Source organism: Diplotaxodon limnothrissa, unplaced genomic scaffold (assembly GCF_057381915.1).
Source record: "Diplotaxodon limnothrissa isolate DT_005_m unplaced genomic scaffold, D_limnothrissa_male_GT1.1 unmapped_scaffold_4, whole genome shotgun sequence".
Lineage (NCBI taxonomy): Eukaryota > Metazoa > Chordata > Actinopteri > Cichliformes > Cichlidae > Diplotaxodon > Diplotaxodon limnothrissa.
Genome location: NW_028188558.1, coordinates 500,001 through 527,031, shown reverse-complemented (window position 1 = coordinate 527,031; position 27,031 = coordinate 500,001). Strand labels below are relative to the sequence as shown.

The 27,031-nt window shown below is 43.6% G+C and overlaps 2 protein-coding genes across 4 annotated transcripts in view; one reads left to right on the top strand and one right to left on the bottom strand.

Moving 5' to 3' along the window:
- Positions 1–27,031, bottom strand: part of LOC146606847 (protein NLRC3-like) — a 1,106,670-nt gene that overhangs the window by 968,357 nt on the left and 111,282 nt on the right. For all 3 annotated transcript variants that reach the window (XM_085349212.1, XM_085349207.1, XM_085349211.1), the window contains one exon: positions 26,648–27,031. This exon is cut by the window's right edge and continues 158 nt beyond it. In XM_085349212.1, the coding sequence (XP_085205338.1) occupies positions 26,648–27,031 (384 nt within the window).
- LOC146606848 (uncharacterized) lies at positions 10,741–13,369 on the top strand. Its single transcript, XM_085349285.1, has 5 exons — positions 10,741–10,803; positions 11,110–11,217; positions 11,295–11,468; positions 12,075–12,627; positions 13,353–13,369. The coding sequence occupies exons 1-5, from the start codon at positions 10,741–10,743 to the stop codon at positions 13,367–13,369; spliced, it is 915 nt and encodes a 304-aa protein (XP_085205411.1).

Below are 27,031 nucleotides of genomic sequence, written 5' to 3'. Positions count from 1 at the left end.
CTATCAGTCCACTAGATGGAGCCTGAAGCACACACGATGCATTCACTGACACACACTGATTCACTGTGACTGGAAGCTTCAGTCAGTCCAACACGTGTGAACAACAGTTTAAACGTTTCAGCTGATCCAGGATTCAAAGAGGATCAGCAGAGTTAAAGCTTCACACTAATTCTTGCTGCTGAGTTTGCAGAGAACTGCACACACACTGATTCACTGCTAATGAGAAGCTTCTTCCATCCAGTAATTCATCATCCATCAGCTCTGCTGCTGCTCTCAGTCCTGGACTCTGATCACACACTAAAAGCAGCTTTTTAACTCGTGTCTGTAAGAACTCTTAGTGTTAGCTTAGTGTTGTGTTAGCTTAGCTTTAGCTTAGTGTTAGCTTAGCTTTAGCTTAGTGTTAGCTTAGTGTTAGCTTAGCGTTAGCATGCTGTGTGCTAGCTCAGCGTCAGAGCTCTGCAGGTGTCTCGTGTGTAAATATTAATCACAGTGACAGTAAAGGAGGTAAAGGACTGTGACGTCATCACGTACGCTGCGTCCTCTGTGGGCTCTGAGTGAACTCAAAGTACAAACTACAAGTACACAAACACGAACGTAGCTCAGAGTGGCGGACACACTCGGCCTCGTTGGTCCAGCTGTGAGTCCGTTACCGTGAACTATGGAGCGGCAGATTTGTGCTGAACTAAGCTGCACACAGCTGATGTTAGCCAGGAAACATTACACACTGACTTTAATGGAGAGACCGGAAATACAAACACACACAGTTTGTTGTGTGAAGAAATCAAACACGAGCTGAACAAACAGTAAAGTTCCTAAAGACAAACTGTTAAAGGAGGAAACAAAGCAAACTTACAGTTTCTTCACACACCAACAACAAGCTCCACTCCACACCTGGACACTAAACACGGACACACAGGTGAGCTGCTTCCTGGAAGGAGGCGGGGCTCCACCTGAAACTCAGCACAGGTGGGAGGGGCTCAGCTCTGTGTGTGCTGATGTGTTAACTTTAAAAATATGCCGTCTGACTGCTCAGACTGAGTCAGAGTAAAGTTCACATGCTGACGTGTGGAGACATGAAACCTTGTTGTAGCTGCAGGTGTGAACACACTGATCCCAGATCAGCTCTGCTGTATTTGTAACATGAACATTTCTGCTGCAAAGCTTCAAATGTTCAGCATGTTTCTCTGTTTCCAGTCTATAGATCCAGTCACACTTTCTACCTTCACCTGTGCAGTAAAGACTGAGAGCAGAGCTGAAAGCAAGCGTCCAATCAGTGAGCAGCATCAACACCTGAGCTTCATTCAGACTCTGTTATTGAAGATGTTGTTGGTACAAAGTTCATCTGCTGCTCACATGAATCCATGAAAGATTTATTTCACTGAATGTTTCTTCAAAGCTCATTTCAACCTGTTGAAGTCATGAATGAAAGTGCAGACTGAGAGTGGATCACATGATGTTTGAGGTGTGTCATGTGACATGTTCAGTATTGTCACACATGTCTAGATTGTCCCTGATATCATAACTGCTCAAACACTGATGATTATATTTGAAGAATTATTCCTGATGGCAGCAAAGTTTGAATGGAGCTCTCTGTCTGTGCTGATTTGTCGCCCTCTGGAGGTCAAAGCACAAACTGCATGATGTCACTGTAACCACCACAGTGACAGGAAGTGTTTTTATGAATGAAACACTGAAATGATGCTAACGGCTGTCGTTAGGCTCACTGACAGCAGTGCTGATGTGTTCATGTCAAACACTGGCTCAGGTCAGACTCCTTCATCCTTCTCCAGCGTGAGGCCGCCCTCAGACCCACAGGAGCTCTGACCTTTGACCTCCTGACCCTAACCATTTTAGTCTTGTTGCATCCTTAAATGCAAATCCATCCAAACTGTAGCCGAGCAAAAGAAGCTGGAAGCTGTTCTATGAATGATGTTGTCGAAGGAGCTTGGAAAGAAAAGCGTCTGGACTTCTTTAAGTTGCTTGAAGATGGACATGGACGTCTTAACGCCCACTCACATCCTGGGACATTTGATCACAGGAAATCACATGATAGCGTGGGGCTAGATCTCACAATGGGTTCACCCAAAACCTTGGCTGATTGAGACCCACACCCGTTTTCACGGAGGAGGAGGAGTTTCACATCCTGAACATGTGACAGCCTGGTTTAAAGGGACCAAAAGTAACTGGACACCTGATTCAGTTCAGGTTTATTCATCCGCTCCAAACCACAGCAGCAGTCACCTCCAGGGAACCAGCTGATCCATGTAACTGGGGACAGACCACAGCCCAGAGCACTGGTTCGTGATGTGTTTGTGGACTGTAGGTTGTTTGGATAGAGATGAGATGTACTCAGCAGTCTGTCTCTAATGTTTAATGAAATGTTCTGAAGATGATAATAACTTGTGATTTTCTTTTGAATGAATCTTTAATCGTGTTGTAGGGCCTCTGACTCTCATGAAGATTTTCACATCAATGTGCTTTTCACAAAGATATTAACAATGAAAATGACGTGCAGCCCTGAACTACTCATGCGTTAACTCAGCGGTTCCCAACCCCCGGGTCACGGACCGGTCCGTGAGTCGTTTGGTACCGGGCCGTGAGAGTCGAGGCTCGGTGTGAAATTGATGGTTGATAGGTTTGTAGCATAAACCTGTTCGCTGGATCGTTCAATCCAGCTACACAGCAAAGCAAGACACGAGTAGTTCTTTATGTTTCTCGTGCACGGGAGAGAACTGGACCAATGCCGTTCCTTCGCTTGACCACAGTCGCTCTCGTCCGTTCCCTCGTAACACTGTTCTTTTATTGAGGTTACATGAATATACATAGGTTCATTAACATACACGTGAACAAAGGTACCAGTCTGTATGTTATGTAGGTGTGTGTGTGTGTGTGTGTGTGTGTGTGTGTGTGTGTGTGTGTGTGTGTGTGTGTGTGTGTGTGTGTGTGGAGTCAGAGTGTGACCCCATAAACGACTTCCCTAAACCTGCTGGTCTGGAAGTCCAGCAGTTCATCTAAACAAAAGGCACTTAGACTAAAACAGACATCCTACCACAAAACAATAAGAAGGTAGCACCTCTCCCATGATCCCAGGACGTGGGTGTGAATGCCAGAACACTCTGGAGTCACACAAAGTCTTTAAAGACTACTATCATTACACAATTGGTTCTACACCTCTGAGCATATATGGTTAGATATTCCCCAATAACAATGACAATGATAAAATATAAATCCAACAATGGTTTTCAGGGTTTTTATCGTTAACTTCGTTTCCCTGGGTCTTTTCCCGTGTTGTAGTCGTGTGTCTTATTTTGAAAGAAATGTTTACGCGTTACCATAGCGACCAGAGAGCATTAAGGGTGCAGACAGGTGCATCCAACCAACATTTTATTTTCCCTTATTTGATTTATGGACCTAACTGTATGAACTGGACTTTGGCTTTAATGCTGCTCCTCTTCATCATTGCTGTGTTGCATTTCCATCATTCTGCTGCTGGATTCACTGCAGGCTTTAACAAACACTCCTTTGGGTCCAGGCCCAGCCACGTGTTTGTAAGCTGCTGTGCTCCTCACAAATAAAGCCTGAAGCAGCTCAGACTGTTAGAAGCAGCACTGAGCCCTGTTACAGTTATAGTGTTAGAGCAACGGCTGCAGCCTACAGCATTTAAACTAGCTGACAGTAAACACATCAGTCCAGATGTTACCACATTACTTTGTGATGCTGAGAGTTAAAGGAGACTGGCTGATTAAAATCCCATTCCTTACATCACCGTCCTCTGCTCTGACTGCTTTCATTTAATCACAATCAGAATACTTTTTTGATCCCCAGGGGAAATTATTTAGGTTACAGTGCTGCAGCACAAACAGGAACAAAGACACAACACACTAAGTAAGAAATAGCACAATATACACAATATATACATGCATACATATGAGTCACTTATAAGTAACATGTGAGTGCTGGGGTCTATGACAGCAGGCAGGTCTGTATTTATGTCCAGGCTGACATGAACAGCTAGTAGTTCAGGGTTCAACACTCAGGAAAGTGTGTGACCTTCCACACTGACAGAAGATGCTAAACATGACTTTAAACTGTTGTTTGTTAAAGCCTCACAGATCTGAGAGCAGGGCTCAGTGGGTACATGAGCCTTTATACATGAAGGCTTTCTGTTTCCAGGAGAGGAAACATGTGATCCAGCTGTGTTTGGTCACATGGATCTGCTCTGCATGGATCACCTGACTAAAACATGTTGTTATTATTGTTCTTACAGTCTTAAATCGGTACATCAGGTGGGTCACATGACACCCGGGGGTGACAGCAACATCTTTCCTCTTTAGAAAGCTGCTCTCTGTCCCAGGAGCTGTTGTCACAGTAACAGCAGGAACAGGAAGTCACATGCTCTCTGCTCTGTGATTGGCTGCTTCTTATCTCAGCTTCCTGCAGAGGGTGGGGTCTGCTGATAACGCACACCAACAGAAGTGTGACTTTCACTTCCTGTTTATTGCTGTTGTTCTTAAAGCTCTCAGGCGATGCTGCAGCGCCCCCTGCTGACACAAACTCCTCCCTCTGTCTCAGAGGTCACAGGTCAGCCTGCTGCAGAGGGTCTGACTTCCTGTTACAGAGACGGGTCTCGGTGTCAACACTGGTTTCTGATTGGACGGTGTGGAAACCCAGCTTCCTCCAGCCGAGTGATGTGTGGATTCATCACTCTCTGTGGATCAGTGTAAGTCTGTGTGTGGGTCAGCTGCAGGACTTGTTTGACCTTTGACCCTGGCAGACAGAGCTGGTTACTGCTGTGTGACTCCTGCCGTCGCTCCACTTTAAATTTTACTTAAAATAAGTCCTGACATGGCCCCGCCCCCTCTGACCTGCTGCTCCTGGATGTGCTGAGGACACAGCGGAGGCTCAGAGGGGGCGGGGCTTTTCCCGTGGCGGTAACCAAACTGCATTAGGTCGCTGCACTGCCAGTGTTTAACCACACCTCTTCTGACTGACCTTTGACATGTTGATTTGATCCTTATTTAATGACGTCTTTTATCTAGTGATTTAATTCTGTGTATTTATATGTGATGGTGTTCCTGAGTTCAGCCTCAGCTGATATCCACAGACGCTCCTAATGGCTGGTTTTAAAAACACATTTTTCCATTCGCCTTTAGGTCAGGAGATGCACACGCCTACAGTACAGCCAGGGCTAATCTAAAGAAGGGCATCAAAAAAGCCAAACACCATTACAAAAAGAAGGTAGAAGAACACTTCTCCAACTCCAACCCCCGACGCATGTGGCAAGGACTCCAGACCATCACAGACTACAGGACCACCAAACCCTCCCCCGCATCCTCTGATGTCTCCTCCCTCAACGAGCTCAACAACTTTTATGCTCGTTTTGAGCGAGGGAACCCCACAACCACAACCAAAGCAGACATGACGCCAGACCACCAACCTCTGACTCTCTCCCCCACCGATGTAGGAGCGGTGCTGAGCAGGATCAATGTCCACAAGGCTGCAGGTCCTGATGGCATCCCCGGGCGTGTTCTCAGAGCGTGTTCTGGGGAGTTTGCAGGAGTGCTCACAGACATATTCAACCTGTCCTTGGCCCACGCTGTGGTACCGGCCTGCTTCAAATCCACCTCCATCGTCCCAATACCCAAAAACTCCAACCCATCTTGCCTCAATGACTACCGCCCAGTAGCACTCACCCCCATCATCACTAAGTGCTTAGAGCGGCTGGTCCTAGCACACTTCAAATCCTGTCTCCCCCCCACCCTGGACCCCCACCAATTCGCATACCGCTAGAACAGGAGCACAGAGGATGCAGTCTCCATCGCACTGCACTCTGTCCTCTCACACCTGGACAACAACAACACCTACGCCAGAATGCTGTTTATAGACTTCAGTTCAGCATTCAATACAATCCACCCCTCACAACTCATCAGGAAACTGACAGACCTGGGCATCAGTTCCCTCATCTGCAAATGGTTACTGGACTTCCTGACCAACCGCCCCCAACATGTCCAGCTGGATAACCACTGCTCATCTACCATCACAATGAACACCGGTGTACCACAAGGCTGTGTGATGAGCCCTTTCCTCTACTCCCTCTTCACCCACGACTGCAGACCTGCTGATGGTTCCAACACCATCATTAAGTTTGCAGATGACACCACGGTGATTGGCCTCATCAGTGACAACGATGAGGCCGCCTACAGGGAGGAGGTGGATCGTCTGGCTGAGTGGTGCGACAGAAACAACCTGCTGCTTAACACCGAGAAGACCAAGGAGCTCATCGTGGACTACAGGAGGAATGCTGACCCACATCCACCCATCCACATTAAGGGGACGGCTGTGGAGCGTGTGAGCAGCTTCAAGTTCCTGGGAGTCCACATCTCCGAGGATCTCACCTGGACGACCAACTGCTCCAAGCTGGTCAAGAAGGCTCACCAGCGCCTCTTCTTCTTGAGGACTCTGAGGAAGAACCACCTGTCCTCAGACATCCTGGTGAACTTCTATCGCTGCACCATCGAGAGCATCCTGACCAACTGTATAACAGTCTGGTACGGGAACTGCTCTGCCTCGGACCGGAAGGCGTTGCAGAGGGTCGTGAAAACTGCCCAGCGCATCGCCGGAGCACCACTTCCTGCCATAAAAGACATCTACAGGAAGCGGTGTCTGAAAAGGGCTGGGAAAATCATCAAAGACCCCAGTCACTCATCACATGGACTCTTCACCCTCCTGCCCTCTGGGAGGCGCCACAGGAGCCTCCGGACTAAGACCACCAGGTACCGGAACAGCTTCTTCCCCACAGCTGTCAGACTCCTGAACTCTGCCTCCTGACATCTGACCCACGTTAAACTCATGGACTGAACACACACACACAATGGACAACTGCACCCTCAAACACAATAATAACATGGACTGAACCACCACTCACAACCACTAGCACTTTATATAGCCTCTGTAGAAACTATCTACACCCTCACTTATCTTAACTGCACTACTGTATAGCTCTGTGTAAATAATCATTCTGTACATTCAATAATCTTTAATCCTACAACTGTTTACAACTTGCATAGTTCCCATTTCTGTATAGCTGTATATCTCAGATTCTGTAAAGTTATTTATTTCATATTCTGTATAGTTTTTCATATTTATATCCTGTTCATAGCCTGTACATAGCTTGTACTCACTACAGCCTGTACATACTTATAGTTATAGAATATTCACAACATACTTCATACCGTGTACATTATAACATACCATAATAGACCCATTTCTGTAATATACTTACATATCTATACTATTGCTAATATATATTGTAAGTCAAGTCAAGTCAAGTCAAGTCAACTTTATTTGTCAATTCTGCCACATGTACAGGACATACACAGAATAGAAATTGCGTTACTCTCAAACCCTAGTGATTAGAAAAATGCAAATAAAATAATTAAAAAGTAAAAATTTAAATAAATACAATACAATTTTACGTATAACAAAAAAAAGCTATGCAATATACAATATACAATATTCAAGTAAGAAGGCATAGTGGTGCAAAATAGGCAAATAGTGCAAATGGGGATTTAGTAGTGTACGGTAAGAGATAGTGTAACAACAAAGTCTTATGAGGTCCAATGCTTAAGCAGTCCAATGCTCCACAAAGTGACTGGAGCAGGCCAGTGAGTGCGTCAGAGAGTGAGTGTGTGTGTGTGACAGAGTTCAGTGAGACCGTGGTGGAGAAGAGGGGAGAGGGGGGCAGAATCGGGAGGGAGTTTAGCTTCCTGACAGCCTGATGGATGAAGCTGTCCTTCAGTCTGCTGGTCCTGGCCTGGAGACTCCGCAGTCTCCTCCCCGACGGCAGCAGCTTGAAGAAGCTTTGCATTGGGTGCGTGGGATCAGCCGCTATGCAAAGGGCTTTTTTAGTGAGACGGGTGCTGTAAATGTCCTGGAGGGAGGGGAGAGAGACACCAATGATCCTCTCTGCAGCTCTCACTATGCGTTGGAGGGTTCTATGACAGGACGCATTGCAGGCTCCAAACCACACAGTGATGCAGCTCGACAGGATGCTCTCGATGGTGCCTCTGTAGAAAGTGTACATGATGGGGGCTGGAGCTCCTGCTCTTCTTAGTTTGCGGAGAAAGAAGAGACGCTGCTGTGATTTCTTGGCCAGTGCTGTGGTGTTGTACGTCCAGGAGAGATCCTCTGTGATGTGCACACCCAAGAACTTGGTGCTGCTCACTCTCTCCACAGACGCTCCGTCAATGGTCAGAGGAGCATGTTGGGTGTGCATTCTCCTGAAGTCCACAACAATCTCCTTCGTCTTCTCCACATTCAGAGAGAGATTGTTGTCAGCACACCACGTGGCCAGGCGTCTCACCTCACTTCTGTAGTCGGTCTCATCCCTGTTGCTAATGAGACCCACCACCGTTGTGTCGTCCGCAAACTTGATGAAGAGGTTGGAGCTGTGTGATGGAGTGCAGTCATGGGTCAGCAGAGTGAAGATATAATAATATAATAATATATCTATATCACTAAAGCACTTCTGGATGGATGCAAACTGCATTTCGTTGCCCTGTACCTGTGCATGTGCAATGACAATAAAGTTGAATTCTATTCTATTCTAAAGTGACTCTTTTAAAAACATGTCTGCCTGAAATTCACATTTCATTTATTTTGGGGGATTTTAACAGAGAGATAGAACTTTATGAATCCCTCATGTTTATCCTCCAGGGAATCCAGTTTGTAGTAGCAGAACACCGACAAATTTTTACACAGCACAGAATTAGGATATCAAATAAAGGGGAATAAGAGAATATGAATATAAGCATAAATACACTGAACAAAAATATAAACGCAACACCTTTGTTACTGCTCCCATTCCCCATGGGATGGACGTAGAGACTTTTGTTGTGGGCAGTCTGAGGTACACCTGTGCACTACTCATGATGTCAGACCAGCATCCTGATGTGGCACACCTGTGAGGTGGGATGGATTATCTCAATATGGCAGATGTGCCCACTACCACACATTTGGACTGATTTGTGACCACTGTTTGGGAGGGATGGTTATATTGTGTATCTGGAATGAATTTTAGGTCTCTACGTCCATCCCATGGGGAATGGGAGCAGTAACAAAGGTGTTGCGTTTATATTTTTGTTCAGTGTATATACATATATACACAGACCTCACACAGAGACAGCAGCTACACTGTGTGTGGATGTGATCCACAGTCACAGCTGTGGGTTTCAGTCAGTGTGTCTCTAACTTCATGGTCACATTTCAAAGCTTATTGGAGCCAGAAGATGTTCAAGTAAAAGATTTATTGCTGTACTCGTCTACCAGGATAACAGGAGGTTCATAAAGCTGTGTAATACTTCAGCTTTACATCATGCAGTAGTAATTTATTAAACCCCCCAAAATATGACTATCCAGAGTTGGGACCAGGAAGCAGAGTTGCAGTCTTACACGCCTCTCTGCAGCTTCTCTCCTCCTGCTACCCCCCAAAAACCCATCTCCATAGAGACTGTGTCAGCTCCCAAACAGACAAAAAACAAACTAAAAACCAGCAACAAACAACTTAAATATAAACAATCACAAAGAAAGAACAATACAGTATCCACATCTGAACCAAAGAGTAAAACAGTGAAATGTGGATTATTAAACATTAGGTCTCTCTCCTCCAAGTCTCTGTTAGTACATGTTAGTAAAAACATTTCTGCATTTTACCCATATTTTATTTTTAACTCAAAATCAAAGATTCCAGATTCTCCTACATGTTGGTTTTGAATCAGATAGGACGACAGATTTCAGGTGGCCCTGTGTCTTTCTCTATTACATTTGCCACTGTGTAACTCAAAGTTATTTAAGGACTAGTTTATTTCAATGGATGAGTTTACTGACTGACGCGCAGAAGAAATAGTTCTTTATGGAGCCTAGATGGTGTGAATGATGAGACCAAAGACTGCAATATCTTGTACCAAAAATATATTGAATAAATGGAGGACAGGGGAAATGGAACAAAATAATTAACACAACACACAACATAAATGCCCACAATTAAATAATAAATCAGTGCTGTGATTTTTCTGTGCAAAAGTCCTTTTTGGTCCTCTTCTTTTTAAAGTTCACTTTTGAGGTATTCCTCCTTAGAGTCCAGCTTCATACAAATGGGGAAATATGTCCGTAATCCAAAGACGGCTAAGTGGGGGAAAGAGGGGAAACAAAGAATGGTCCTACCGGCTCGCCACTTCAATATGAAGAAGATTAATTCAAAGGGAGGGAACAAAACCTGACCTGTAGGTCAGAAAAACGTCCATTAGCACATCAAGTTCGATTCAGTTTACCGGTAAACAAATATATTTTTCTGCAAGCCTATGTAACAATGCAAATCATCATCATCATCAACCAATGTACAACAGTTAAATTATTAATTATCTTGGCTACGTAGCTTAATCTATACATTCCAGTAGCGTTCGCTACAAACAATACAAAAACAACAATAAAGGAAAACAGCTGTCTAACAGACAGCATAGCCGAATTCAAGGCAACACATAACAATAATCATTCAATCGCACTTTGTTTCAAAGTAAGCCCATTAAAGTGCTTAAGTAAATAAAAGTGTTCAAAAACAGCGGTTTTTGAGCCGGAGTTCTGCTCGCGGTGGGAACGCCGCCGCAAAAAGCCACTTTTTAATCGCGAAAACGATCGGCTGGTTACTGACAACCAAAAGGTTGTTTTTGGTAGATATTAAAGATCATGGGTGGGCGGGGCAAATGGAGCAGTTTTCTACAGTCGAGTAAAATTCCAGGAAAGAGCTGGGTGTGGCTTTCCTTTAAATCACATGATCAACAGCTTTAAGATGGAGGCAACTCGCTCAGTGTTTCCTGTTTCATTCTTAGACTGTGGCGATGGTAAGTAGCAGCTTTTCACTTGTTACCTGGCATCTTTTCAGCCACCAATGATAGTCATTGTATGTTATCAACATTTCACTAACTATGTTTTCTCTCATGTTTAAAATAGGCCGACCAAGAGCAAAATAGGTATGTCTGCAGACTCTGCTGTAGCCAAAGTTATCAGATCTCCTGTGTCTTTAAATCCCTAACTGCTCGATCATTATCATTTTAGAAGACAACAATTTCTCAAAGGAGGTTGAAAACTAATGCCTACAAGATTACCAAGAGGATGGTTCGGGGCTCTTACATGACTCCGGGAAGTCAACACTTGGTGGATGAGGTGTGTTACCTTTGACACTTTTAAGACAGTCCTGTTTATCACTACTAACAATAAGCAAATATGTTTTCACTCAACAGATCCTTCACAGCATGTTGTTTCTGGGCAAAATCAACAACATCCCCTTTTCTCCAGAAGAAATCTTCCCTAATCCTTTTGTGTTGGGTTTGTTAATGAGAAGATATCCCAGGCCTTTAAAGTTGTATTCGACTCAGCTTCCCAGGCGAAGTCCCTTCTCCTGTGTGCTCGACATGGTAAGATAACTCTTCTCACATTTTCAGTCAATCTGACAAACTTCCAGTTTTTAGGAAAGTATAATGCAAAGTGCTTTTTTACTGAGAAATCCAAAGAAAATCCATACTGTACCTTATACTTCAACATATGCTTCTAGCTATACTTCTCCACCAAACACAGAGACTGCAGGAGAGCTGGAGACTTGCTTCAGAATTTGTTAGTTCTAAATAATGTCTAACAGACTCATTATTGGAGATGCTTACAGTCTTCAAGGCGTATATGATGCTGTCACTGTGTAGCTGCTGGATCTGTTAAGTCAGCTCAAAGACTCTAAATTCAGCGTGTTTTGACAGCCCGGCATAGCAAAATAGAAAAAAAAGGTCAATTAGCAAATTTAATTATAAATTAGTGAGAACAAAGATGGATTTTTGCTTATTGATTTAAAATTAAATAGATTTTTGTGACTTGTTTCACCCCCTATCTTAAAATGTCTAAATCAAAAGCATCCAATGGTCCTGCATAGTTAAATAAGTCAAGCAGCGAAACAAACATGTTGATCAACTTTCTATGAAAAACAACTATATAATCAGGTGCAACACTTTGACCAGATCTGTAACTGTTTTCAGATCGTCCTGCAAAATAACTCAGAGAATGAAGAGCAAATAAAGCAGAGTCTGCAAGATCTCCTCACAGACTTGGACTTAGAAGAGAATAATAAAAAAACAGCTTTCGTCTCGTCCACCATCTGCATTTCTCAAAAATCCCAAACCAACAAATCAGAAAGGTACTGCGGAGTCTCCATGTCCACCAAAGGTCCTAACGCTGGGAAAATTATGATTGCTGCCTCCTGTCTTAGCAAATGGCATAAATATGTATCTGGTGCGGTGATGACCTATTATCCAAACACAGTCCAGAAAGATTACTTTGATGGAACAATTGAAGTACCTGGAAATATCAGGTGTGAGGCTTTTTGTCTCCGTGATGGTGCCAGAATGAAGCCTTGCAGATCATGTAAGAATTTGTTTGGCTTGAACACAGAAGACCTCAGAGAGTGGCCATATGGTAACTGTGCTGAAGCTGAGAGCCTGAGCAATTTAATAACAAGGACAGAGCTACAATCACTACAGTCAAACATAAAGGGCTTAATCCTGAATCCAAGTCTGAGCTGTGATGCCGTTGGTGCTGAAAGCTGCTCAGATCCTGAAGCTGCACGTTTTGTCTCTCTCTAACCAAACCAGCAGCAAAAGAAGACACATTTTGCTTGACATAAACATTGTCATGAATTCCCTCTTACTTTTGCTGGTTTGCTTCCACCACCATTAAAACACACACAGAAAAACAACACAGCACAGCTCTCTGCCTCTCTCAGTGTACTTTAAGAACACCGTTTCCCATCTCAAATCTCTGTTTTTGGCATTATTCGCTTGCTTGTTATGAAGCAGTCTACCGTTGTTTACAGCCATTTTTTTTAATGACTTCCGACAAGACAGCCTCATTTCTGCTGTTCAATACCAAATTTTATTTATTTTTTTCAAATTAAGTGAAACTGCAAAATGCTCTGCTGTGTCTCTATTAAAACCTCTTATTAAAACCTCTGAATCACTTCAGCAGCATCAGCCAATGTACATTTGTTGAGTCGTGGTTCTCGTCTGCTTTTGTTCTACTGCAGAATAATATTTTTAAGGTTATCTACTGTAAAAAGCTAGGCCAGGAAAATCTGCTTCATGGTTTTGTGTTTTATCCTCAGTTACTTTGACACAAAAGCATCTGCTGTGATGCTCACACCTCTGATGAAGTTTCACAAGTGTCAGTACTGATAAATGATCAGAATTATAATGTTTCTGACTCTCTGAGTAAGAATTAAATGGAATCTAATTGGGACCTTGTGAATTGGAATTGAACAGGTTCTAGAAATCAGTGATGATACTCAGCTCCAATACCCACCTATGATATGAGGCTTACGAACGCTGACTGGGTTTCATTTACCAGCTTTTTATGTTCTTCCTGCAGTTTCCTCCCCACATCACTCATCTTAACTTTTTTCCAGTCCTCCTCAGTCTAAACAGAACACACAACAATACAAAGAAAAGCTCAGGTGATTGATCTCTAACACTAGGCATCCCCAGTCTTATTCTTAGCAGTCTAACTTCTCACCATATCTTTGAAGGCCTCTCCATTGTAGTAGCGCTTGGATGCTGGATACTCTATCGTTTTGTCACATAGTTCCAGGAAACTGGAAGCCACCAGATGCAGCTCCTCTCCGTCATAGCCGTACAGCTTTTTGTCCTCACACGTCATCAGCACAAGCTCGTCACATGGACATGAGGTGCCCTTTACCACACCAATAACCTGCATTTTTACAATCTCGGGAAGGTAGAATTTTCCCCAGGCGTTAACTTCATCATCATCCCCGTTGTATTTGGTGTTCTCAAGCTCTTCTATCCACAGGTCAGCACCACTTGGCTTCTTCAGGTGAACGCACATGCTTTTGTTTTTGGAAACAAAATCTTTCACCCATTTCAGGTACTTTTCACCTGGAAAGAAGCAGACAAGGAAATATGGATGAATGTAGAAGTGTTGGAAAAGACAAATAGCAAGGTTATCCTACAGCAGTTTGTGAAAATGTTGTATCTTGAAATAAGCAGGCAAAATGAGGATCTCACTTATCTCATATGTTCTGACTACCGACTTTCTTCAGTTAAAGGACAAAAAAAGGGCACACTGGAGGCTGACAGAGTGTGCAATGGTGGGAATCATTTTGCAGAACTCACTAAAGTTTGTTTCTCCTGGAACAAGCTTTTTACACTTCGGCAAATGAAAATACTGTGTTAAACTAAAAAAGAGCACCAGACCAAGGTCTACAGTACTAACAGAAAAGCATGCCGTTACCTGTTGCCTGTCGACACAGCTGCTGATCTTCCGTACCAAAAAAATGAGGATCCCTGAAAGGAATAGAAAGGTTATGTTAAAATGAATGACTGTCACGGTGATCATGGGAAGCTCCAAAATATCACAACAATAGCTACGAAATCACAAAATGCAGTGTGATGTCTGTAAGCACCAAACATGACATCTCTGCAAATTCATCTTGAAATATGTAGGTACCTCACACGTACAGCTGCTGCCATCTCAGCCATTTATCACTGTGGCTGCCAAGTGGCTGCCACTTCACAAGCGCATGGCACAACATAGAAGAGCCACCTCCACAGGACAAGACTCAGCAATCCATCTGCATCTTAAGGATAAAGGACACTCTTTGAGGATGCTAATGTTCACATTTTGGACAGAGAGGACAGATGGTTTGAAAGAGGAGTGAAAGAAGCCATCTATGTCCACTGTGAGCGACCATCTTTGAACAGAGGCGGGGTTTACGACACCAACTCTCTGCCATCTATAATCCAGTTTTGAGATCCTTCCCAGACGCCTTAACGCCCACTCACATCCTGGGCCATCTGACCTCAGGAATTCACATGATAAGGTGGGGCCAGGTTTCACAATGAACTCACCCGAAACTGGCTGATTGGGACCCACACCCAGTTTCACACCTTGGCTCAGGTGATTAGAGGATCATCAGGGGGTCCTTTTGTCCCTCTGTGGGGGGAAACTCCCACTAGGCTTATATCTGGGACTCTCCACCATTTGACCTTAGAACTGAAGAAGCTTCTCGGATGAGAGGTGAAACGTCTTCAAGTAACTTAAAGAAGTCCAGACGCTTTTCTTTGCAAGCTCCTTTGACTACGATGACCTGGATGACTGAGAACCTTCACAGACATAAGGTGAATGTGACAAACAAAGCGCCTTCTTGTTCTCTGTGATAATGTAAAGTTATTAATGAAAAAACAAACGAGTAAAAAACGGACTGGAAACATGTCTTCAATCAAAACTCGACAAAAACAAAGAAACAGCCTCACTTCTCTGCGACGCTCCCTAAAAATGACGTTACGTGTTACGTACCAGAGATTTCTATACAGCCCTTTATCAAGCCGAGAGAAAGTGACGCAAAACCCTCCAACTAATAACGACTAGCAGAGAGGCTCAGCTGAGTGTAGTTACCTGGTTTGCAGACGCATACAGACGTTTCCTGTCCTCTCGGACGCAGCTGTGATAGAACATGTGGTGCATTACCGCCACCAACTGGCTTGGAGTGAGGACCGGAAATCGCTCATGCCAAATCAAAAAAAAAAAAAACATAAAGAAAGATTAAGTGAAGAGATAAATGAATACATTAAATCAAGAAGAAAAAAACCCACCACCGGACATATACATCCTCATATCCTTCTGTACAAATGAGTTTGTTTTAGAAACTGAAAAAAGCCACAAAACCTTCACATCTAGAAATCCTTTGCAGTAAAACTTGTTTTTTGGCAGGTTCCACAGGTTTTGAATCAGTTTTCTTCTTTATTCCTGATAATTTTGACAATGAAAAAGAACATGTTCTATAGGGCTTTGGAGTTGACGTCACGCCGCAATGCATTGTGGGAGCGCGGCACCATTTTCGAGGTCTACGAATCAAAACAAACACACTGTGTTGGAACGACGATTACAAGATGCTTAAAAGCAGCTCAAAAGAGAATGGACTGTATAGAGACCGATTGCGTCCAGAGGCGAAGCGGCGGTACTTGCAGAAAATAGCGTGCAGTGGAAATGTGGACCCGTATGAAATACGGCCGTGGAGTAGAAACCCTGAAGACGTAGCCTGATATATTTTCGTACCTTATCTGTGGAGTCAGCGCGTACAAGTCGTCATTCAAACAAAGGTAAGTCAGCTCGAGTACTGCGTGTGAAATGCGTTTGATTTCCCTGCAAACATTCACATTAGTGCAGCATAAATTCATTCATGAGGGGAAATTACAGTGAGAACATGTGGAGGCTGTTAGAGGGAGAAGATAGTGAGTTCAGTGCAGGGCTGTGCAGAGAGGTTTAAAGGGGCGGGTGCTCAAAGTTAAAAAGGGGCACATTGAACCAGGCTGAATAACAACAACACACATTCATCAAGAATCTAATATGGGAAGGGCAGGGCTGTGTTGGTCTGAGACTGTAGACATTAAAAAGTCCACAGGAGAGATGGTAGCTGATTAAACAAGTGTCATGAGATAATAACAAAATGCAAAGATTGGTGACAGCGCTTGGAACCATAAGGCAACAAAAAACTATGTATGTAAAAAAAAAAAAATATATATATATATATATATATATATATATATATATATACACACACACACAGTGGGGCAAAAAAGTATTTAGTCAGCCACCGATTGTGCAAGTTCCCCCACTTAAAATGATGACAGAGGTCAGTAATTTGCACCAGAGGTACACTTCAACTGTGAGAGACAGAATGTGAAAAAAAAATCCATGAATCCACATGGTAGGATTTGTAAAGAATTTATCCGTAAATCAGGGTGGCAAATAAGTATTTGGTCACCTCAAACAAGGAAAATCTCTGGCTCTCACAGACCTGTAACGTCTTCTGTAAGACGCTTTTCTGTCCCCCACTCGTTACCTGTATGAATGGCACCTGTTTGAACTCATCATCTGTATAAAAGACACCTGTCCACAGCCTCAAACAGTCAGACTCCAAACTCCGCCATGGCCAAGACCAAAGAGCTCTCGAAGGACACCAGGAAAAGTATTGTAGACCTGCACCAGACTGGGAAGAGTGAATCTACAATAGGCAAGCAGCTTGGTGTGAAAAAATCAACTGTGGGAGCAATCATCAGAAAATGGAAGACATACAAGACCACTGATAATCTCCCTCGATCTGGGGCTCCACGCAAGATCTCATCCCGTGGGGTCAAAATGATCATGAGAACGGTGAGCAAAGATCCCAGAACCACACGGGGGGACCTGGTGAATGACCTGCAGAGAGCTGGGACCAAAGTAACAAAGGTCACCATCAGTAACACACTACAACGGCAGGGAATCAAATCCCGCAGTGCCAGACGTGTTCCGCTGCTGAAGCCAGTGCATGTCCAGGCCCGTCTGAAGTTTGCCAGAGAGCACATGGATGATACAGCAGAGGATTGGGAGAATGTCATGTGGTCAGATGAAACCAAATTAGAACTTTTTGGTATAAACTCAACTCGTCGTGTTTGGAGGACGAAGAATACTGAGTTGCATCCCAAGAACACCATACCTACTGTGAAGCATGGGGGTGGAAACATCATGCTATGGGGCTGTTTTTCTGCCAAGGGGACAGGACGACTGATCCGTGTTAAGGACAGAATGAATGGGGCCATGTATCGTGAGATTTTGAGCCAAAACCTCCTTCCATCAGTGAGAACTTTGAAGATGAAACGAGGCTGGGTCTTCCAACATGACAATGATCCAAAACACACCGCCCGGGCAACAAAGGAGTGGCTCCGTAAGAAGCATTTGAAAGTCCTGGAGTGGCCTAGCCAGTCTCCAGACCTCAACCCCATAGAAAATCTGTGGCGGGAGTTGAAAGTCCGTGTTGCTCGGCGACAGCCCCAAAACATCACTGCTCTCGAGAAGATCTGCATGGAGGAATGGGCCAAAATACCAGCTACTGTGTGTGCAAACCTGGTAAAGACCTATAGTAAACGTTTGACCTCTGTTATTGCCAACAAAGGTTATGTTACAAAGTATTGAGTTGTATTTTTGTTATTGACCAAATACTTATTTTCCACCCTGATTTACGAATAAATTCTTTACAAATCCTACCATGTGGATTCATGGATTTTTTTCACATTCTGTCTCTCACAGTTGAAGTGTACCTCTGGTGCAAATTACTGACCTCTGTGCAAGTTCCCCCACCTAAAATGATGACAATCGGTGGCTGACTAAATACTTTTTTGCCCCACTGTATATATCAGCAATCAATCAGAAAATCATTGGTTCATATTACAATTAAATATGAACAGGCTCCTTAGATGTAAGCAGTTCAGATCTGATGTCATTTACATTCTTCACACAGCACATTCGTCCAGGCTGACAGGTAAACATAGAACTAATCTCAGGTAACATGACTCATAGTAGAGATTCAGTAAGAAAGATTGCAGGCTCTAATATTATTACCACACAATCCAAGGACACACCAACAGCTCAGATTTGTAGAACTATTTAAACAAATGTCTTCTGAATATTCAATTCAGGTTCACAGTGGGGGGGTTTCGTGGAATTTTTTAAATAAAGTCTGCAACACAGAAAGAGCTGTGATCAAGCTATTTATTACTGCGCCAACACACATCAAACATCACGGTTCAGTCATGTCAGCGCTGCCACAGAAGTCATGCTCCTCCTCCTTTACGCCTTCCAAGGAAGAGGGAGGAAGTTACAAACTGATCCTACCACACTTCACGTGTCTCGCTATGAAACCTAACGCATCAATGGTTGTGCTGTTTTGTGCCCTTGGCCTTATCAGCACCTGTAAAGGGAGTTGTTTTCTCAAACTGCTGAAGTAAGTTCATCTAGTTTTAGCAACTTTCACTGAACAGTAACAGTGTCACAACTAAGCATATGCATAAGCACTTAAACACTTTAAATGAGAATAACAGAACATTTCTATTACAGAGGCTGGAACCTGTCCCAGTAGTAGGTAGAGCACACCTGGACAGGTCACCAGTCTGTCAGAGGACTAACACAGAGACAGACATCAGAGTAACAAATCTATTTAAAATTAATGTAAGTTTGCTGCAGCTGTATGTATGAACATGTGTTTCTGTGCTCACAGTCCACCTCTCAGGAACCTGCAGTTCACTTTTAGTCTACTTTAAACAGACCTCACAAAAGGCTGATGTGGCTGGATCAGTAGTCTGATTTAAGTACGATACCTTTGGCCAGGGATTCATCTGGTGCATCGCTTCACTGCAGTCTTACGTATTTTCCCCACACCTGAATAAAAAAATACTGATATATACAAATAACAGCTTCAGCTGATGCAGCCTGACTCAATCCTAGATGTTCAGCACACAGAGACACAGAGGTGCCGTTTAAAGTTTAGTGTTAACCTGAGTCACTGATCATTTGCAGTATTACAGAGTCTGGCAGTCTTTGCATGATGTCCACGTCACTGTAAGTTTCTAGCTGACTTCACTGCAATTTCAATTTCAATTTCTGCTGTTCACAAACGCTGTCCATCTAATCTGACTGAGCTGGAGCTGTTTTGCAAAGAAGAATGGGCAAAGATTTCAGTCTGTAGATGTGCAAAGCTGGCAGAGACAGACCCTAAAAGACTGGCAGCTGGAACTGCAGCAAAAGGTGGTTCTACAAAGTGTTGACTCAGGGGGCTGAATAATTACGCACACCCCACTTTGCAGTTATTTATTTGTAAAAAATGTTTGGAATCATGTATGATTTTCGTTCCACTTCTCACGTGTGCACCACTTTGTGTTGGTCTTTCACCTGGAAGTCCAATAACATTGATTCATGTTTGTGGCTGTAATGTGACAAAATGTGGGAAAGTTCAAGGGGGCCGAATACTTTTGAAAGCCACTGTATATGTAGACACAGGACTACAAGTAGAAGATCAGACATGAAAGTGGAGATAACACAGAAGACCTGCAGCAAAGGTCAGAGGTCAGACTGGGCCCCTGGATTCAACAATGAGCCAATGATCATCAAGCAGTGACTAAAGCAGAGCCCTGACGTTCTGACATTCATCACACAGTCAGAACAAATGTCTGCTGATGACTTCATCTCATGAAACGACTGATAGATGTCAGTTCATTGATCAGCTGAGCTGCTGATCTTCATCGTCACAGAAACATTCAGCTTGTTTCAATCAGTAAATAACTCCCACTACTCCCAGTTTGAACTGTTCCCACTCAAAATGCTGTGAGAACAATGATCATTGTAGAACTTCACAAACATCACGTGTTGTTTTCCACATGTAAGATCAGCAAACACACAGAAACTTCCTGTTGCCACACACGGCCTCTAAAATCTCTTCCACGCTTTCTGTCTGAAGTCCACTCTCTGTGTCGGATCCACAGGAAACAACAAGATCTTATTAACATGGTTTTCAATGTGTCTCCTTCCAAAAAGTCCAACCAATGAACAAATGTGTGTATTTGTGGAGGCCGAACAAAAGCATGACACATTTCTCTGTTTCTATAAACTGGAGTCAAACACAAACATGAAGAGTTTCACTGACAGACTCCAAAATGCCCCCACAGTGGATCAAAGGGAAATCCTACAGTGTGGCCAGAGACTCTTAATGGCTCCAACATCAACACATCCACAATGTTGGATCCAGTTCTGCCTCACAGAGTTACTAAGACACACCCTCTGCCAGCATCACAACAGCTCCACCTGCTTCACCTGCCTCCTCAGCATCTGTACACCTGAAGAGAAAAGAAAGGCTCCAACAGCTCAAATCTACAAAGGATTCATGAAGTTTCATCCAACAATAACATGTTTGCCTTCCACAGTGTGCTGTTAGACACCACTGTACCTCTGCCATTTCAAAAAGAGCAGCTTGGGAACATTTTGGCTCCAAACACTTTGTGTTTAAGTTCTTTGTTTTCTTTGTGAAGCCGACAACATCTGGAGCTTTGTGACTCATAGAAACATCATTTTGTTCTTTAGATGACAGCAGATTGGGACTGAATAATCAATCACTATCAAACCAATAAAGACAAACATGCTGATTTTACAGGAACTTTGTTGGAGAAGCTGCAAAGACATGAAACTGGTGGAGATCCCAAACCAGTTGATAGTGCTGGTTATTCCAAATAAAGCTGTTTCCCTTTGAGATGAAATGACTTTGTGTCCTGATATATAATAAAGATGTTGTTGTTTTTGAGCCCCTGTATTAAAAGTAGTTTAAAGTCAGCTTGAGTTTGATGTCTTTATGTCAAAGCTGCTCATGATGTTGAGCTGCTGATGGAATAAAAACAATATAAAAGCATGTAGTCCAGACTTAAATGTAGCCTGTTGTTAGCTGAGGTCCACACACAGTGTTTGACAGTGTAAAGTGTGTGAAAGGGCTGCTGGTGGAGCTCACTAGGATGAGCAGGTGACCACGAGGTGGAGAGCAGCTGGCCTGGCTTTGACCCGGGCCACGCCCCCTTTCTCTCTGCTTTGCTGTCACTTATCTTCACTGCTCTGTCCAATAAAGCTGAAAAAGGCCCCGAATCAAAGAAATCTGCTGCAGCCTCTGAAATGTCTTCTGTTTCCTTCCCGACGGCTTTTTCACCGTCAGCCCATCAGACAGTCCAGCAGCATTTATGATGATGTCATGATGTTGAAGAGGCTGCTACGGTGGCCTCCCATGACCCCCAGCCTCATCACAGCTGAGATGCAGACATTTGAAAACATTCAGCAGACAACTGAATAACAGTCCAACACAACAGTCTGTGTGCAGACACACACTGACCTTTCATATAGTCAAACACAGCTGGTTGAGTCATTTCTCTGTGAGTCTAAAGTGAATCTAGTATTTGAAAGTCCACTTCCTGTATTTGTTGTTGAAGACTTCTTCAGCTTCTTCTCAAGGACATCAGCTGCTTGTTTGGCAGCAGAGGCAGTTAAGAAGCTTCCTGAAAAACACTGAACAGTGAGTTCACTGTGGCATATGACAGATTCAGCTTTCTGTGTGCAAATGTGTCTGTGTCGACCTTTCAAATGCTGTTGAATCCAAAACATCAGCGGCTCCTCGGCTGCTCACTTCATGCTCTTCTGTCTGTGTGACAGTCCAATGACATCACAGCTGTTTCCAGCCCCAGTGTCTCAGGACTGGACACCTTTAAACATGTCGAGGATCAAACAGCGTCCAGCTAAACACACATGAAACTATCAGAGCTGACAATCATTCCAATAACATCTAATGGTTCATGTATGTAGACACAGGACTACAAGGAAATGGCTCTCAGCATCTGGCTGTGGGAACACATGAGTCCCTGTTTGTGTTCAGATTGTGTGCATGTTTTAGACGTGTGTCACATGTAGAAACACAACAATCCCACAATGACACACAGATGTGTTTGACACAGCTGTGCAGCTGTAAGTTGTTTCTAATGATTCATTGAAGCTCTTCTAACATTCTGGAGACGATCAGTACATGAATCTGTTCAACACGACAACAATTTGACTTCAGTGTGAACGTTTGCATTAAATAACCTTCTTCATCCAGCTGACAGCATCTTCATCCTATGATGTGAACAGTTCCTCCTGTTGATGACAAACCTCTGACAGGATCTGCTTGAGGAGCTTTTTCATGTGCAGCTCTCTGAGCTCAGGGCTGAGCTGCTGTTTCATCTTTAAGAGCTGCTGCCTCCTCGCCGGACTTGTTCTCCTCTTCTTCTCCTAATGACACCATTTCTGCTTCATATTAAATTCAATAAAGATGCTGACATGTATCTGTAGCAACAACATCATTGAATCTAGAACAACTGGAGCCAAACCAGTGGCTCTGCTGGGATCACTGGTGAGCCAACACTTCCTTGTTGATGCAGATTTCAGGGCTTCCTTTTGCTCCTCCGTTATAACTGTTCTCTCTTCTCAACACATGATGACACAAAGGAATCAGCAGTGACAAAGATGATGCTGAAGAGAAGCACACACTTCACACATATAACAGAGCAGTGCAGTTACACACACCTCTGCTCGACATCAGGCCTCAAACAAAGACACAAAACACTAACTTGACTCTAAACAGAAGAAACGAGCAGCTGTTTCTGTTCTGTGCTTATTTATATTTGACACACATGCTTCTCTTTGTGCAAACACACATCGCACTATAAGGGTAACCTCGCACACAATGATTGGACAGCACAGTGATGATGCTGGGAGATCCTATACGCAGCAACACAGAAACACTGAGAACTTTAAACAATGATGGAAAGTGTTATAAATGACTTGTTGGCCTCTGATCTGTCACAAACAGCTGAAACGTGTCTCTCATGAGTCACATGAAGGTTTTTGACAGAAAGGACAAAAAGTAGCTGCAGTCAGTTTGTGTCATTTTTATATTTATTCATCTGGGAGAAAAATCTGAGGGACATTAAAATGTGTTTTCAACAGAGACAAGAACATGAATATAACAGAACAGGTAAATGAACATGTTTCAAGTAAACAGCTGGACTGATCAGGTCCAAACACAGAGTGATAAACTTGTCAAACAGCTGTCATATCTTTATATAGAAGCTCTTTATAAATGCTGCTCACTGCAGTCTGTTTACTAATAATGTCAAAGTGTTAGAAACACAGAAACATCAGAATGGTCTTTGTTCACAGAAACCTGTCTGGGATCCTTTGTTGTTCTTTTGATGCAGAGTTACATTATAAATATAAAGAGTTATTTCAGAGTCTCATCAGTTTTCCTGCATGTCTTTATTTAACACATCAGCAGGGCTGAAGCTCTCATGTTAAACACACACTGATCTATGGACACGTTCATGTGTTTCTAACAGAACCAGGCTGTTATCAGCCTGCACTAACATTATGTCACACACACTGAATGTAAACAGTGACAGTTTACATCATCACACAATCAGCTGTGATTGTTTCACTGTCATCAAACGAGTCAACAGGAAGTAGAATCAATAGAAACCAATCATTTACTGACAGCATGTCTGATGGAAATAAGTGCAGATTATGTATGAAGTCTAACTGCACACAGTAACTGTGTTACAATAAGGACTTAACAGCGCCCTCTGCTGGAGTGTTTCAGTACTGCGTTAACTACAATACACCACCTCCTCCTCACACCACCTGCTACAGCTCTACTCTTCTATGACTACAGTCATCCACAGCACTGATGTGAGGTCACATGGTTCATATGTAAGGAGCACAGCTGACCTCAGGTCAGTTTAATGACTGTGAGCAGCAGCTGTGTTATTGTCACTGTGACAGGGAGACACTCTCAGACACAGCGCTCATGTCAGCTTGTTCTCATGCAGGAGGATCAGGAGCTCCATGTTTGTCTTTCTGTTTGAATCATGATGTGTTTGTGCCATCAGAGTCTGTCATGAGTACTCAGGGTTTCACAGCAGCTCTTCTGGATGCTGACGAGGACTCCAACCTCATGTTTCACCTCTCTGAGCTTCTGATGTCTGTGAACACTCGTGTTTCTTCTCTGGGCTCATCTGGACAAAAACACCTTTCTGTGTTTGGCTGCAGCCTCATTCTGACTGACAGGAAGTGTGTTATCCATGAGCTGCACTTCTGTGAGGAAGTTTCCTGCTGTGTTTCCTGTCTGTGGACAAACACGAGTGTTCCAGCTGAGGACTTGGTTCCTTCCACCTGTCCATACAGGACATCACGCTGTCTGCAGCTCTGTAAATGCAGCTCCAGGTCCTTCCACGTGCTGCTCTGTATTTGTGCAGTTTGTAGTGTGTCCTGGGAAACGTAGCACACATGGTGTTCTTCTGCTGTTTCCTCCTTTCACTGAGTGTGAAACACTGACGCTGTGCTGTTGTTCACAGAGGGGAGCTGATTCTAGCTGCAGCTGGACTCTGTCATCTAACTGAATGTGTTGGTGCTGATCACGGGGCTCTGAGGGGGGAGCAGCAGGAGGACTCTGGATGCTGACGTCAGTGTATCTGTGGAAGCTCCCACAGCGTGTCTGTCATTCAATATTGTGCTGTATATTGTATCTATGCAAAGATGAACAGACTGTGTGTTTACTGGTCTCTGTGCTGCAGCTCTGATGTCATCATCACTCCCTCCTCCACCCTCAGCAGTCCCAGCATGCTGCTGTGGTGCACCCCACCCTCACTCTACACCTGAGCCACAGACCACACCCTCCACCTCAATATACACCACAGTTTTCTCTGCTGTGGAAATGAGATCAGGAGGAAATCATCATTATTATTATTTAATAAACGCTCACATTAATGTGGGCTTATTTGTTTCATATTAGAAACATTAGTTGAGTGTTTTTAGTATAAAATGGTCAAAGTCCCTCTTTTTGCTCCTCCCCTCACCTGTGGATGGGCGGTGCTGTTACCGTGGTGACAGCTTGGATGTGTTTCAGTCCTGCCTGGTTATCACTGCAGGAATCTTTCACATTTATTACAGGTAATAACTCTGATTTTTCTGTGTATTATGAACCAAATGTATCCTGATACACACAGAGATGGATGAGCAGAGGTTTTTTTTGCAGTTTATGTAGTTACTATGGACTTAATGCATACATATTATTAAAATTAGGGCTATAACAGTTGTATTGATGTATAGCAACTTGAAATGCTCCCACAAATGGCTCCACAGCATGTAAAAATATAACAAAAGCTCTGGCGGACTTGGTTCTGTGGTCAGTCTTAAAGGGTGAAGTTAAACTCTGTAATCTTCACTGTGTCACAGAGTTCAGTGAGTCCCGTTATTCACAGCATCAATCAGATCATCAGAGAACAGCTGATCAGCAATCAGTGGTGCCAACAGCGCCTCCTGTGGTGAGAGGATGCAATAATGCAATGTAGCATTTTTCCACTCAACACTTGCAGTCGTGGAAACTGTCTGTTGGATCTGTGTGACGTTGCTTTCTTGGTTAGAGTTCCTCACAAATGTCCAGATGATTCTTCTAATGAGGCGTCGACCATGTTTGCAGCTCTTTGGAAGAAAACGTCGCCCTTTGCCATCCTTACTTTTCTTTGACTTCTTCAAATGCAGCTGAACTCCAGCTGGTATTTTCTTGGACTTTGCAGCTGTTTCTGGTCATCAGTTCATTCCTGCAAACCTCTGAAGCTGAACAACAATGATGCTGCATTGCTGGCTGATCCCAAAAGGTTGATTCTGTTCATCTGGACGTTTTCAGAAACGTTTGCTCACTGATCAGGTGACTTCTTCAGTCTCAGCTGACTGCAGCTTTACAAGCTTACAAACAGCACATTTGCACAATGACTGAAAGCAGCAGCACCTGATATATATGATACTAATATAATACATATACATATATAATCCATACTAATGATGAAGGAACTGAGCTCACAGTCCATTGTTCATTCAGTGAACTACTCAGTTTATTTTGGGCCTCAGAAATGCTCACTCTGTTTGTACATCACTGTCAGCAATAGACTCATTCTGCTGTGTGGACAGGAACACATGTGACATCACTTCCTGTTTGTTTGTGACTGAAGAAGTTTACAAGGAATCATTTAGAAGAGTTTCAAACATCAACTGATTGAATCCATGAATCTGAAAACGTGTTTGTGAGTGAAAGAGACAGACATGTACAGACTGAACTATCTGTTCAACAGTCAGAGTGTTTCTGTAACAGGAGACACTCTTTACACTCCACTCAGCACAGGGACACTGAGGAACCACGACCGACTGTAAACCCAGGATAAAGAGTTTGAGTGAATGTGGTGTTGAAGGTGTGGAGGTGGATCAGAGTGTCAGAGGAGACTCTGTAGAAGGACAGAGTGCCAGCAGGACAGTCCACATACACTGCTGCTCTGTTAGAGACAGAGGAGGAGGAGGAGGAGGAGGAGGAGGAGGAGATGGATGTTAGTATCTTATTGTGCCAGACAGACTGAGGACCATCATCAGAGCAGTACAGACTCCAGGACTGATCATTGTATCCAAACTCACAGTCACTGCGTCCTTTCCTTCTGATGCTTCTGTAACTCACTGATATCTCAACTCTTCCTCTCCACTCGACCTCCCAGTAACAGCGACCAGT